The sequence below is a fragment of the Ananas comosus genome, linkage group 15 (assembly GCF_001540865.1).
Source record: "Ananas comosus cultivar F153 linkage group 15, ASM154086v1, whole genome shotgun sequence".
NCBI lineage: Eukaryota > Viridiplantae > Streptophyta > Magnoliopsida > Poales > Bromeliaceae > Ananas > Ananas comosus.
This window is the reverse complement of record NC_033635.1, coordinates 4,343,699-4,360,439: the sequence shown is the minus strand read 5'-3', so window position 1 is coordinate 4,360,439 and position 16,741 is coordinate 4,343,699. Positions and strand designations below refer to the sequence as shown.

Below are 16,741 nucleotides of genomic sequence, written 5' to 3'. Positions count from 1 at the left end.
TTATTTATTGGGGCTGCACCACTCTTATATTTCTCCCCAAAACTATGTTTAATTGTGCCAAGCTAAAAATACGTACACGTAAAAAAAGAATATATCAATATTTTCATAACCCTTTTATCGGGTTTTTTTTTTTTTTTTTTTTTTAATAGCAGTACTTCAGTAACTTTAATCTAACAACTACTATGCATGAAATCTATTGCTCAAACAACAAAACTAGTACACTAGTAAATTTTAAACTCCAACGTAAAAAGTACTCAACATAAAGTAGAACAAAAACCACAAAAATACTCGAACAACTCAGACAAGAACAAAAGCCACAAATTTTTCACAAAGTTGGCCCCCAAGAACATATTAGAAAAGCCATTATTCTCGTTCCAGCAAACGCTTTTTACTGCTCAACCCTTGTACAGTTTCTTTGCTGCAACTTTGCTGCGTCTCACCACTTCCCCCTCCCCTCCCTCCTCCCATGGAGCTTCTCCACCTCCTCCTTCCTCTTCCTCTCGCCTCCGTCGACGAGGTTCTTCTTCGCCCTCTCTCTCCCTCTCACTTTGCCCCTCTTCCCTTCCTCGCGCCTCCTCCTCTTCCTCCTCTCTCCTCCTCGCCGCCTCCTCTTCCTCCCTCCGCCGTGCTTCTTCCTCCTCCCGCCTCTTCGCCTCCTCTTCCTCCCTCCTCTTTGCCTCCTCTTCCTCCTCTCTTCGTCGAGCTGCTTCTTCCTCTCTCCTCCTAGCCTCCTCTTCCTCGCGCTTCCTCGCCTCCTCTTCCTCTCTCCTCCTAGCCTCCTCTTCCTCGCGCTTCCTCGCCTCCTCTTCCTCTCGCTTCCTCGCCTCCTCTTCCTTGCGCTTCCTAGCCTCCTCTTCCTCCCTCTCCCTCGCCTCCTCCGATTCCGTTCGCTTCGCCAAATCCTCCGCGCACGACGTACAACTCAAAATGATGGACTCACGCTGAGAAGCCAGTAGCTCCTCGACTAAGGTCGAATTCGGAGCATTGAACGACATTGCCAAGATCTCCTTGTTGATGACTTGAAGAGCCGACCTCTTCCCCGCCAAGAACTGCGGATGGTTCTGCCCTACGTTGGTGCTGAAACCCACGAAGACGAATGAATCATTGTTGAAGGATATCTGAGTCATGGGATGGAACCTCGGCACAATGAACACATCCCCTTCTTTCACCCTAAAGGCTGTGTTCTTACACTCGCAAGACTTGTTACTCTGACCAGATGGGTTTGAAGGGCAAACAACTTGCACCATTCCGTGCCCGTGGATCACTATAGCAATCTCCGTCGCCTTAGGATTCCAATGAGGCCCCATCATAGCACCCTAAAATTGTGAATGCCTCGTAAGTTTTAGCACAAGAAAATTCAAATGAAATTAATTTTTCCCTGTTAATTCGAGAGTTTAGGTTTAAGGGTTTAATGTATGTGTGTGAACTCAAACTCTAGTAAACTCTAATACAAAGCTATGATGCTATATCGATCACCCCGATGATTAATCTTAATCTAATTGAGAACAACTCAAAAATAGACTTAATATGCAAAATAACTGCAGGTATTGAGCCACAAAAGTAATAAGATTGCGCGGACTAACCGTTGTTAGGTTCACCATGAATGCGCCAAGGTTTGAGCCCTTCAAAGCTTTAAGGCCTTTATTGGTCACGGCAGTGCTCCATCCGTAACAGTTCTCGACGTCCGGCTTGCCAGAAAAGAAGTTGAATGTCTTGGTTTTCTTCTTGTTCGGGAGATCTCTCGGACCTCTAACTCCGAGGAGAGCTTCAATTATCCCTTCCTTCCAACTCGGCTTCTCCGTCTCATTCTGACTGTAGGGAACAATAGAAGGAGGCCTCTCGGCCGATATGATGCCCTGTATGACTTCTTTCGAAACCTAATATATTCATCAAACATGCAAGGGATTATACAAAATTAATATCAGTAAATAAACATGTTTGAAAAATCAATTTATGTGGTTTGAGGAGTCGTTCTAGCATGTTACATACCCCAAAACCCATCTCCAAGACTTGTTCATCAAAGCCTCGAACTAAGTCACATATATTTGAGTAAGCTCCAAAAAATGGCTCCTGCATGAATTAAACATGCTTTGTAGGTTACACAATCAAGTGTTGTGCCATGCACTTGGCATATCTCTTTTCTTTTTTTCTTTTAAAGAAAGGTAGCACGCTACCTACCCGCTTCGTTTATTTCTTTTAATCGAATCATTGAAACATTATTTAGTTGAATCAAAAGAGATAAATAGTTCTTTCAAAATTCATCGTAGTTCAGATAAGTTCCACAATTTTTTAAAAAATTCAATGCTAGGAAACAATTTGGGAAAGCAAAGGTACATGTAAACATCAAGCATGCATGCATGTTCAAGACAGATCAGAAGGTCAAACCGCAGTGTTTTCGATGTTCATGGCGTTAAAAACGGCATGGATCCTCAGCTTCTCCCTTGTCGGAGAAGGGTTGCTTTCCACATAGAAAACACTTCCCTGCTCGAGCCTATAAACATCGCCGTGCTTCACGTCAATGGATTGGGTGCCATGTTTGTAATCTTCTTGTAAATAACTCACCCTCCCTCGCCCTAAACAACCACAAATTGAGAATTTTATCATTACAATATCAATAACCATGAAACTTTCAACATTTCAAAAAAAAAAGAGGAGGAAAATCATTTGATTCCATCATCAAATTGCATGAAGAACATCTCCACATTAAATTTTTGTTCTGATCAGTTACTTACTCTGCACCACATGCATTTATCTAAATATAATTTTTACCTAAAGTACAATGGAAAAGTACAAAAATTTACATATAAAATATTGAACAGCAACCCATGAAATTACTTGGAAAAAAAAAAGGAACACGCCACTACAATTACCTCTTTATATAGATATATATATATATATATATATATATATATATATATATATAGAATTTATTTTTCAGGAGAACCACTAAATTTTAGGAAACACTATAATTCTTGATCCACGGATCAAAAAGTCAGAAACACAACTCTTTTATACTTTCGAAAGCATAATAGTTGTACACACATGTAGAGTCCGACTATATATGGTGCTCAAGGAATCGTTTTACACAATACCTGTGTGGACGTAGAACACCATGTCGCTGTGCAGAAGCACAGGGAGGAAGAGTGAGCTGGGCTCCAAGGTGATGAACTGGAGATGGTAAGCTCCCGCGCAGCCATCACGCACATCGACGGCAGTGATCGTCCCGGACTCCGTCTCCACCACCCTCGTCCTGCTCTCCTTCGTCACAAGCGGCCGGAATCTCGAGGCGAAGCGCTTTTCCCCACCGGCAGCAGCAGCGGAGCAGAACGCCCACAGCAGCAGCACCACTGCGGCCCCAAGAAGCGCTTTCTTCGCCACCATTGGACCTTCTTCTTCTTCTTCTTCTTCTTCTTCTTCTTCTACGGTAGTGTAGTGTGCGGGGGGATGAGTAGTGTGTGAGGGGGTTATAATAACGCGATGGGGAGAAGCGACGTGGAGAAAGGGGGCCGTGCATGGGCGCCACGTTGCATGGTGGGGCCGCGGAAGGTGCACGGGGAACGTTCGACTGCTTCGAGAGGGAGCGGGTCCTGCGTGGCTGGTGCTGTGTCTTGCGTGCACCTGGTGCGTTGCTGCCACGTACTATACACTGCAGCCTTTTTGTTTTTTTTAGCTCTTCCGAGCGTAGGTGTGTCGATTGGTTGGATTCCAAGCAAATTTTTTTTTTAAACCCGAATTCGAATCTAAAATTCAAATTCGAATCTGAAAAAATTATTTTTTTCAAAATATATTATATTTAAAGTTAAATTATAAAAAAAATTTCTGTCAATACCTATTTTTTCACTTTCCTCTCATATCATAAAAAAATCTACACTTTACTCTTTTATAAAATAAAAAATATTTACAGGAAATATTCTGTGACAAAATAATTAAATTGCCCTCATTTTTTTCGGGGTGGGCGTGGACGGAGAGATGGGCAAGGAGGAGGGTGAGGTGGCAGAGGCGGACAAGGGCGTGTGTGTGGGCATGGACAGAGAGGTGGGCGAGGACGAGGCGACGGAAGGCGAGGCGGCGCGACCGAGGTCGATGCGGAAGGATGAAGGTTTCAGAGATATTTTGAGTATAAAAAATATGATATAAACTAAACTCTATCAGAACACTGACGGTGGGATCAAAGTAAACATTTTTTATTTTATAAGGGAACAAAATATAGATTTTTGAATGACGGGGAGGAAAGTAAAAAAAAGCAGATATTGATAGGAGAGTTTTCTATAATTTAACCTATATTAAAATCTAAATTATCAAAATATAAGTTAAAATACACTATCAAGTTAATATTCGTTTATATTATTTAACGTAAAATCAATTTGAGTTAGCAGTTGGGACAAAATTCATCATGAATCCAAATCCGTCGAATTTTTATTTTTTATATTTATATTAAAAATCATATTCTTTCCGTATCGGATATATATGTCCCGTAGAATTTGAGTTCGAATAAAATTTTGGCCAAGTATGTGTCATGGCTCCAATAAAACTGAAAATAATGGATTCGAAATTAGATAAAATCGGACTGAAATGTTTGGATGAAAGTAGTTGAGAACTGAATGTGGTTGAAACATGGTTGAATGAAAAATAACAAAAAAAATATCGGATTGTAAGAGAAATATGAACAGAGTATACTATTCTATTATAGGATTTGAATCCAATTTAAAAGCTTGAGGTAATAGAAAGAAAAAAAAAAAATCTCTTTTATAATATGGTAGTACATTCAGCATCTTTTTCATATAGCGAAATATATTTCAGAAATAAAAAATATTTTATTTCCCGTGCATTTTATTCTATTGATAAATTTACTATTCAGTGGCTTGTACAAAATATTAATCGAGGTGTCACAAAGTAATTTCCTTGATACATTTCTATCTCCACCGTTCATCGTGCCTCAAGATCCATGCGGTGTGACAAATTATGAAATTCAAGCAGGTGCTTTGAGATTCGTGCAAAATTATTTTAAGAGTATGTTTGGTAATAAATTAATGGGCCCGAATGGATAGTAATGGATTGAATGGGCCTGATTTTAACTGTTTGTGGGCTCTTCTGGGCTTATTTAGCTGGATCGATCGAGCTAATACCTAATTTGGTAATACGGTGGCAAATATAATCATTTTTATATTATCAAAGAACAAAAGAAATACTGATTGTACGTAGCATAGTTGGCTTTAAAAGATTTAATTATTGATATTCGAAATTTTAAGTTCAAATTTTAGTTGTTTCATATTTCTAAGTGATTGAAAGCATTACTGTATATAAAGTCATCGAACACTAGTTACTTTTAGCCGCATTTGATATTAATTTTTTCTGCATATAGAATCTAAATGGTGGAAAATATATTATCATAAAATCTAAATTCTATGTAGGACTCGTTTGGTACCCAAATCAATCTAACACTGTTAGAGAAAAATGAGTTAGAAATATATATATATAACTATATGATATATATATATACATATAGTATAAATAAAATATATATTATGTAGTCCGGCTACTATCTTATTAATAGGATGAGACCATTGTCTATTCAAATCGTTTTGAATAATCGACACTCCAAATTGATAATCGGCACCGTTGAAATTATCTTACACAATTAGAAATGTTTAGAAACCAAATTTTGTAATATTTTAAAATAATTATCAAGTTTCATCTTAAGAGTTGAAAAAGAACGGTCATAAATGAATAATCTTCCTTAAAAAAGGTTAGACTTTTTTCAAATTCATAATCAGAGTTATCAAACATTACTAAATACTATAAAAAATTTCTATCAAAAATCAAGCAATTTGGATTATTATATACCGTTAAACAAGCAAACGGCTCATATAGGCCGTCAAAAACTGTCGATTTACGACACTCTTTGATCACCATGTAAATAATTTTTAAAATTTAGAAATTTAGTTTTTAGATATTTCAAATACTCTAGATCAACTTCAACGGCTCCGATCATCGATTCGGAATTTCTATCATCAAGAACAATTTGATAGGACAAGTGCTCCTATCTTATTAATAGGATAGTAGCCCTAGCCTTATATATATATATTATATATATATATAGAGAGAGAGAGAGAGAGAGAGAGAGAAGAGAGAGAGAGAGAGAGAGAGAGAGAGTTGGGCTGCTGTGCTTAGTCCCTGTGCTATTAAGGCATCCACCATCCATCTATCTAGATGGATGGTTGAGATGGATTTTTCTTTTAACAGAAAATTCACTGTTAATGGTTAAAAGTTAACAGAACTTTTTCTCTCTCCTTTGTCTTTCCTTTGTCGCCTCCCAGGCTCTCTCTCCCCCTTTCTCTTCTCTCTCCACAGTAAAATGCTCCTTCTCTTCTTTTCTCCCCCAATCTCTCTCTCTCTCCCTCCCTTGTGGAATCGTGGAACTTCTCCGTTCCTTTGAACACCGCCATCGAAGAAGACAATTAATCCACTGCCGCCGCACACCCGTGCCCCTCCCCCTCCCTCCCCGCCGCGAACCCTAGGCGTGCGCCACTACCGCGACGCCACCATGCCCCCCCCCCCCCCCCCCACCCCACCCCCCGCCGCCTGCGGGACCGCTCCCCAAGCGCGTGACGCACCTCCCCCCCACCCGGTGGGCGCGACACTCTGCCACCACCCCCCGCGACCCCTGCCTCTGCCACCCGCCTAAAGGCCCCTCCTCGCCCCCGCCTCCGCCCGAAGGCCACACCTGAAAAATAAAAGAAAAAAAAAGAAAAAAAGAACCTGAAGCCTTTCACAACAAAAAAAAATAAAAAAAAAAAGTCTCCCCTGTTATGAGAAAGAAGAAGAAAAAAAAAACTAAATAAATTTACTAAATAACTTAATATTAGTAAGTTTTTTTAGTTTAATGTACTAATTAACAGCAATGTGAATGCAGGTTATCAGATAAATTAATAGCATAGAGTAGGTGCTCTATGCGATGGGCTGGTTCAAAAAAAACTGTTATGAAAGTGGAGTTGTTCGTTGCAATTATAATAAAGCTGCTATTATTCGAGTTTCACAACAACCTAAGAGCAAAGGAAAAGGATTTTTTGGATGTCTGAACTATGGAAAGATCTCGAAAAATTACTGTGATTTTTTTTATGTGGCGTGATCTAAAAGCTATAGATATCTCCGAAATTGATAGTTCAAATTATTCGAGGACCGATAAGTTTTTAGATCACGCATCAAAAGTTATATCTGAGATATCTTTGAAGTAACAAATGTTAGAGAAAGTAAACAAAATGCATGAAGAGATTCAAATTTTGAAAGTCAAATTCGAAGAACTGTCGGCAAGAGTTAATGCAAATAAAGGGGATTATGAGAAGAAGATGTATTTTATTTTGTTCCTACTTTCTTTGTTATTTGTTAAGACTTTATTTAATTTCTAAATATCATATGTAACTTCTACATATGAATGCATTATAAGTTTCATTTTTTTTTTAATGAAATAAACGATACTAAACTTGAAATAGATAAGTGTTTTTTTTTTTTTATTTGACTTTCTTGATGTTCTACAAAATAGTAGGCCTATTAGTTGACTTGGTATGAAATATGGTATGGAACATCAACAATACAAACAAATAGCATTCCAAAGTGCATTCCAAATAGTATTCCAAAGTGCATTACACATTTAATACAAATAGCATTCCAAAGTGCATTACAAATAGCATTCCAAACATCTAAAGTACATTAAACATGTAAAATATTACATTTGAACATCCAAATGCATTAAACATTCAAGGTACATTAAACATCAAATAAAGTACTAATATTAATACTTTCATTCTTCACTATCTTCATTGTCTTCATGACTTTCACTTCTTTCTTCATCGGAGTGTGGAAGATTATCACCAAATATATTGGAAGCCTCTTTACAAGTTTGTCTATTCATTGTCAAAAGTATCAATAGTGGTTTGAGTATTATCAGTACCAAAGATGGTAGATGTCGAACCAATTTTAGAGGCGCCTTCAGCGAGCATAATCTCCAACTGATTATCCGACTCTAGTGAATTGCCAATTTTCATCTACAATATATATATTGCATATAAATTAACCAACCAATAAATAATAATGAAACAACGAATTTCTATGATGATCAATGCAAGACAAATTTTGATAAACTTAAGTAATCACATTAAATGGAAGGAAAATGTGTAGAAAAAAGAAAAAAACAAACTACATTATATATGTCTGTTTTTCAAATTCTAACAAACGACAAAGAGGCTAGGGCATGAGTTACTACATATATCCATGGTTCCCTCAGAATTACAATACGTGGACCAAGGTTTCCTCAAAATTACAATATGAGGACGATCTATCCAAAGTTCCTTCGTAATTATAATATTAGTATATTATAATTAATTAGTTTTTTTTTCCTTCTACTATCCTCATGAACAGAGAGGACTTTTTTTAAAAAAATTTTGTGTTGGTGGGGCGCTTGTGGGGGCTTCAGCTTTTTTTTTCTTTACAGCGCGGCCTTCGGGCGGCAGGGCGAGGGCGAGGAGGGGGCTTTAGGCGGTGGGCAGAGGCCAGGGGTCCGAGAGTGGTAGCAGAGGGTCGCCCCTGCGCGGAGCGCCGTTGTGGGAGGAGGTGGTCGCGCGGCTTGGGAGGCGGTCCTGCAAGGGGCTCGGGCTGGCGATGGGATGGTCCTGCAGGGGCCGCGGCAGGGCGTGTGGGGGCGAATGGGTGGTCACTGCGGCAGGGGTCGCCCGCGCGGGTTAGCAACGGCGCGTGAGAGGGCGCGGCATCGGGCTGGGGTCGTCGGGCAGGTCGCGCCGCCGCGGGGTTCGCATGCGGGTGGCAGGGGAGGGCATGGGGTCACGGTGAGAGGGTATTCTAGGAAAGGCGGTTTGGGGAGGGAGTGCTTACCTCTTTGCGAACGCTAATCGGTCTTCTCCGGTGGCGACGTTCAAAGGAACGGAGAAGTTCCACGATTCTACAGGAAGGGAGGGGAGAGAGATTGGGCGGAGAAAAGAAGAGATGCGCATTTTACTGTGGATAGAGAGAGAGAGAGAAGAAGGGGGGGAAGAGTCTGGGAGGAGACAAGGAAAGGAAAAAGAAAAGACAAAAAAGAGAAGAGAAAAAGTTCTGTTAACTTTTAACCCATCTAACAATGGATTTTTTTGTTAAAAGGGAAATCCATCTCAACCATCCATCTAGATAGATGGATGGTAGGATGCCTTATACACACGGGGGCTGCTGTGCTCTTAAGAGCACAGCAGCCCAACTATATATATATATAATTGAGCTCCTATGCTTTTAAAAGTACCAAGTCATTGGTGCTTGTAAGTTTGCGGCCCTTGGTTAAGGGATGTGCGGTTAGGATGATGTGGGCCTCTCTAGGGTTGAGTGAGTGGTTGGTTGAAAGTATAATCAACGAATAAAAATGATTAAAGGGAGAGATCTAACGGTAAAAATTTCAAGCACCAAGTGTTTTGTGCTTTTACAAGCACCATAGCGGACCTCTATATTATATATATATATATTATATATATATAATATATATATATATATATATATATATATATATATATACATATAGTCCGCTACTATACATTGATAGTATCAACCGCCCTTGGTACTATTGTGAGTTTTTTACTGTTAGATCTACCCTTTGATTATTTTCCACCCGTTAGATTATACTATTAAACCAAACACCACTCAACCTAGGGGATCACTATTCAATTTAACCGGGACTACTATCATCCTAACCGCACATCCTTCCATCCAACGGCCACCAACTATAGTATCAAGGGCTTGGTACTATTGATAGTATAGTAGCATAATTCTAAGTATATATCTATATATATATATATACGAGCTCGACTTCTATACTATTGATTGAGTACCAAGCCTTGTGGTATATAGAGGTTTTCTAACGTTAGGATCTCACCCTGTGCATCATTTCATCCGTTAGATTATACTATTAACACGAAGCCACCCACTCACCCTAGGGACCACTATCATCTAAGGACCCACATCTTTCATCCAACTGGCCAAAAAACATCAATAGTATCAAGGCCTTGGTACTATTGATAGTTAGGAGCATAAAAAAATAATTCTATATATTATATATATATATTATATACTTATATATATATATGATATAGTATATACTAGTATATAGTACTATATACGCGTATATATATATATATCATATAGCAGTCTTATGATCCGGCTATTATACTGATCGATGTTACCAAGCCCTTAGTACCTATTGAAGTTTTCTACCGTTAGATCTACCATTTGATCATTTCCACCCGTTAGATTATACTATTAAACCAACCACCCACTCAACCCTAAGGGACCACTATCAATTTAACCGGGGACCACTATCATCCTAACCGCATATCTTTTCATCCAACGGTCGAAAACTCAATAGTACCAAGGGCTTGGTACTATTGATAGTATAGTAGCATAATTCTATATATATATATATATATATATATATATACACACACACACACACACACACACACACACACACACACATACAATGCTACTACAATCAATCATTTTTTATAAAAATTAATATATATGACCGGTAATATCTATGAGTCCGATTACTATACTCTTATAAATATGATCATCTTTATATTCATTAGTCATTTTTTATTATAAAACTTTAGAAATGTAATTTAGAGCATTGAAACATTTAGAAATTAAATTTTATAATTTTTCTATATCATTTATCGTACAATTAAAAAATCTAAAAATTGATAACTTTTAATGGCCGGTGTGGAATACTTGTTAGTTTAACATTGTAAAAGAATCAAAAAAAGATTAAAATTTTGATTTAAAATTCTATTCACTATTTAGATAAAAGATCAATAATTTCGATCTTAAATTGAAAGATTTGATCATCCATTTTTAGAATGTCGTTTAGTTTTGATCATTCATTTTATACATTCTTGGTGGACTTTATTATAATCGCGAAAAATTTTAAAATTTATTTTTTATAAGTTTCAAATGTTCTGAATCATATTTAACAATATAGATTATCAATTTTGAAGCTCTGCCATTGAAAACAACTTACAAGAATAAAGAGCTCTATATTAAAGAGTATAGTAGCCCTACTCTAATAAGTATATTATATATTATTTTTTTTTTTTATTAGGGTTAAATGTATACAAGAAATATAGTGCATTACAAATATATCCCTACAAATTTTAACTTTCATATGTTGTCCATATAAAAGTCCTAATATTTTCAAATATATCCCTCTGATTTGTTACCGTTAGAGAACTGTTTATATTTTTAATTTTGTCATTACAAATATGTCTCTCTCCAAAAGCCACAATAGTATAATATAAAAGAGATAAAAATGTCAAGTTATCTCATAAGCTAACCAAAGTTAAGTATTTAACTTATGATTAACTAAACTTTTCTAACGCGTTCTAACAGCAAGGACATATTTAAAAACATTAGAACTTTTACAAAGACAAAATATGAAAATTAAAATTTGTAAGGATATATTTACAATTTGTTATGTTTGTTGGGACCTATATATACAATTAACTCTTCTTATTATATAGTATTACATAAATACTAATATAGATATTATATTACATACTTATTAATTTAACATATAATATAATTTTGATGTATTTATTTATAAATATATGTTAATATATATACTATGGTAATTATATAAATAAATAATATATGTACTCCTATGCTTTTAAAAGTACCGAGTTTTTTGTGCTTGTAAATTTTTTACCATTGAATTAAGAGATGTGCGGATAGGATAATGTGGGCCCCGTAGGGTTGAGTGGGTTGTTGGTTGAATTGTATAATCTAATGGTTGAAAATGATAAAAAAAACGTAGATCTAACGGTTAAAAACTTACAAGCACCGTAGCCGAATTCTCTCTCTCTCTCTCTCTCTCTCTCTCTCTCTCTCTATATATATATATATATATATATAGAGTTCGGCTATTATACTTTTATAAGTATAAACCCTTTTGTACAAATAGGTTTCCGACCGTTAGATCTATTTTTTTGATCATTTTTATCCGTTAGATCGTACTATACAACCAACCACCTACTCAATTCTAAGAGACCATTATCATTTTAATCGGGGATCACTGTCATCATAACCGCACATCTCCTCATTCAACGACCGAAAACTTCTTAGTACAAAGAGTTCTATACTCATAAGAGTATAGTACTAGCATATATATATATATATATATAAGTTTAATATTGTATTTGAATTTGTATTTTAAAATTTTAGATTCAATGTAATATATTTTGAAATATTGTAAAGAAAAATAATTATTTCGGATTCGAATTTTTTAGCTGGGGTTCGGGTTTCAAATTTTTTATCGGATTCGGATTTGGATAATGAATTTTTAAAAGCTGTCGAATTCTCATTCGAATTTAAATTTTAAATTTAATAGTCGAATTCGAATTCAAATTTTGTAAAAATCAGCCACAAATCCGATCTGTTGACGTCCCTAAAGCAGCACCTTTGTAGTTGTCACTGATTTCGCGTGGGTGGAATCCTGTGCGGAAGTTCAAGTGCATAGCAGCCTTTTGCACGCGTTTTGCTGCTTAACCTGCAGCCTCACTTTTGTTCCCCACATCTGAGCTGTGAGTGGCGGTGAGCACTGTTCGGCTAAAACCAAATTATCAAATTCAATCGAAACTAATTCGGTACGTAAAGTTCGATTTAATTATTTTTAAAAAAAATTTATTTAAAATTTTAATTTTTTATATTCGAAATCTAAGCCGACTGAATAAAACTGATTAAATGAGCCAAAACGTTCTTTTAGGCTAAAAAAATTATATATTAACTTTTAAAATATTTTAAAGGTTAGTTTAAAAAGTAAAATAAAATGTCCTATTTAAATTAAGGAGTTAAAATAGCTTGACATCATTTGGGATTGCGGAAAGATTGTGTTATGTGCGGTGAGAAAGTACGATGAAAAAATATTCTGTTTATTTTCGTATAATATTATGTTCCGCATATTGAGATGAACCGGTTACGATATATTTTCTGCGGTCCCACACGAGAACGCAAAACTATATCCCTATATACTTTTACCCTAAGTCTATTTTATCTAATAGCGTTAAATAGTATTCAATACCAAACTAAGGCTTAGTTTGGTATTAAGACTCATCTAACACTATTAGATAAAATAGAGTTGAGGTAAAAGCATATAGGGGTGAGCTTCTGCATTCTCGGTCGGATCGCAGAAAATATATCATAATCGATTCATCGCGATATGCGGGATGCAATATTACGTACGAAAATAAATATAGTATTTTTCCAATAAACTTTCTCACCGTACGTAATACAACTGGCCATGTTTTACCCTATTCTAAAACTTGGTTGGCACCTTGCTTAATTCTATCCATGTTTCAAATTGATTTTATCCTCTTCTCATTTGTGTTTTATTATATTCTCACACGATCGTACTGCATTTATTTATACGCTACATAATAGTAAAACTTTGCAGTTCTTATTTAGTCAAATCCTTCAATTTAATTCTAGTCTGATTCTTAGGCGTGCAGTTTACAAATAGCCACCTAAATTTTATAAATTTTATATTTACCAATTAAAGAAATGGGGGATGCCGGTCAATATAACTATCTAGATTTTTGCTCTTGAGTCCGGCTACAATGCTGTCTGCAATACCAAGCACTTTGTGTTATCAAATTTTCTACCGTTAAATTTACCATTTTAATTATTTTCATCCGTTAGATCATACTATTTAACCAACTAACGATTCTAACCCTAGAGGATCGCTATTATCCTAATCGTACATCGCTTCATTCAACGGTCGAAAACCTAATCGCACCAATGACTTAATGCTATTAATAGCATTCTAACCTAGTTCTTATGTTCTTAATATTTTGGAAAATCTTCAAATACCACCATTGTAGTTTCGCACTTTCTCACTTTAGTACCCTGTGGTTTAAAATATATCGCTTTCGTATCCTGTGATTTTATTTTTCTCCTTTTGTTATCCTCTTTACTAATTTTTTTTGTTAAATCAGTGACAAAATTATAACTAAAAGATACTAAAGTATATATTCGATAAACTATAGGTGGAGTATTTAAAATTTTTTGTATATGATTTAACAAAAAGTTAATGAAGGGAGTGACGAAAAGAGAAAAATAAAACTATATGGTACTAAATTCATACATATTAAATTATAGAGTTTTAAAATAAGAAAGTACGAAACTACAGGGATGGCATTTAAAGTTTACCCTAATATTTTTATGTTATGGTGCTTTTCACATGTAATCATATATGTAAGTTAAGTCAAATTCATCCGGCTTATCCTTGTTAATTAATTCCCTCAGTTTCGCTTTGTTAAAATTATTGGATTCTGCCCTTTATTTATTTAAGTATTTAAATGAAATTGATTCGCTAAAACTTATTATCTTGAATTAGAGGCTAAAATACAGAAAACTCTCTTGTAAATACCTATTTTTTTACTTTTCCTCCCGAACTTTAAAAAACATATATTTTGCCCAATTAAAATTTCAAAAATATTTTCAGGAGGGTATGGCGTTAATGAAGAGGAAAAAACAATCAAATTATCCTTCTTCTATAAGAAAAAATAAATTTTTTAATATATTTATGTTATTTTGAAGGGCATTTTTAGTACAAATTATAATAAATAGACGGAATAGTAATGAAACCTTGATGGAGGGGGACTAAATGTAGCAACTGGAAATGCTGAGTGAGTAAAATATAGATTTTTAAAAATTATAAAGAAAAAGTAAAAAAAAAAATATTTATAAGGAGGTGTTCGAATTGAGCTAGAATACTTTTGGAAGCACAAACCCCTTGTTGCTTTTAGATTTCTAACCCTTGGATCTACTCCTTCGTTACTAATAGCCTTTGGATCAAACACTATTCCACCTACCACCATCATCTCAATCCTACATCTCTCCATCCAATCGTTAAAAACTCAAAAGCACCACTCCCTTTGTGCTTTTGAGAGTATTTTAGCTCAACTCGAAGGTTTTATGTAATTTAGCATTTTTTTTTTTCTTTCAACGAAAATAATTAAATCTATGAGTACAACTCATATATTTATTAACAAAAGAAATTGGGCATTATCAAACAAGATAAACCAACCAACCTACAATATTTAGATACCAAGTAATATTATAGGCCAATTTCCATAAAAAATCCACTAGTTTTGCGCTTTTGTAAAAGTGGGCCAATTTTTTCGATTTTGTAGATTCGGACTGGATTTTCAGCAAACTGACCAAAATATTTTTATTGCTTTTTCTCTCTCCTCTTTTTCTCTCCTTTTTTTTTTTTCTCTCGTTCATTTTTTTTTCCTCTCGCCGAAGAGGCGAAGGCAGAGGCGGTTAAGCAGAAATGGCCTACCTTGCTTCTCACCCTCATGCTCTCGCCCTCGCCCTCGCCCTCGCCCTCGCCCTCGCCCTCACCACGCGCACCCCCTACCTTCCTCGCCTCCGACCCCGCCGAGGCCGCGCTGCAACTTTTTTTTTTTTTTCCTCTCTGACTCTCCTCCATCGTCTCCGACAATGACGCCTCTCTCGCCCTTCCCCGTCCTTCTTGTCCTCTCCCTCTCCCTCCTCCTTTGCCGCCTTCGACGACGACGCTTCTTTGCCGATGGCACATCTTCGCCGATGCCGACACCGTGGAGGTCGCTATGGCGCTGCAGCCTCGGAGCGGGGGGTTCTTAGGGCGTTGTCGCCGGCGCTGAAAGAGACGGGTGATAAAAAAAAATATAGATGAAGTAAGAAAAAAATAAAGATAAAAGATTATAGAAAAAGAAAGATGGAGATGAAATTGCACCATTAAAATAAAATTACACTGTTTTAAAAGAACGTTGCACTATTAAGATGTAAATTACAATTATAAGATGAAAATTACATTCTTTAAACGAAAATTACACTCTTTGGGAGATATTTATATTGTTTCTCCTATTATTGCACTTTTTCAGATGTAAACTGAATCCATTAAGATGAAAGTTACACTCTTTAAACGAAAGTTGCACTCTTTGAGAGATATTTACACTGTTTTTCCTCTTCTTGCACCCTTTGAGATGTAAACTACATCCCTGTAAGAGATATTTATACTGTTTCTCCTCTTGTTGCACTATTTCTCCTCTTATTACACTGTTTCTCCTCTTAAAGGGTACAGTTTAAGAGAAAAAATAGTGTAACAAAAGAAAAAATAGTAAAACAAGAAAAGAAACAGTGCAACAAGAGGAGAAACAGTATAAATATCTCTCAATGGGGTGCAGTTTACATCTCAAAGAGTGCAATAAGAGGAGGAACAATATAAATATCTCTCAAAGAGTTCAACTTTCGTTTAAAAAGTATAACTTTCATCTTAATGGATGCAATTTACATCTAAAGAGTGCAATAATAGAAAAAATAGTGTAAATATCTCCCAATGAGTGCAATTTTTGTTTAAAAAGTGTAATTTTTATCTTAAAACTGTAGTTTATATCTTAAGTAGTACAATATATGTCCATAATAGTGCAACGTTCTTTTAAAACAGTACAATTTTATTTTAACTGTGCAATTCCATCTTCAACTTTCTTTTTCTATAATTTTTTATCTTTATTTTTTTTTCTTGTTTCTTCTATAATTTTTTTTGGTCACCCATTTCTGCCAACGGTCACGGCGCCGGCGACGCCGCCGCTAAGGACCCCCCGCTTCGAGGTTGCAGTGCCGCAGCAACCTCCACGGTGTCGGTGTCGGCGTCGGCGAAGAAGCGTCG

At 36.1% G+C, this 16,741-nt stretch overlaps 1 protein-coding gene across 1 annotated transcript; it reads right to left on the bottom strand.

The window, feature by feature from the left end:
- LOC109721680 (vicilin-like seed storage protein At2g18540) lies at nt 201-3,429 on the bottom strand. The gene is made up of 5 exons (XM_020249403.1): nt 3,093-3,429; nt 2,386-2,573; nt 1,990-2,070; nt 1,584-1,877; nt 201-1,316 (listed from the first exon to the last, which is right to left on the bottom strand). Exons 1-5 carry the CDS (start codon nt 3,379-3,381, stop codon nt 396-398), a joined length of 1,773 nt encoding a protein of 590 aa, XP_020104992.1. The 5' UTR covers nt 3,382-3,429; the 3' UTR covers nt 201-395.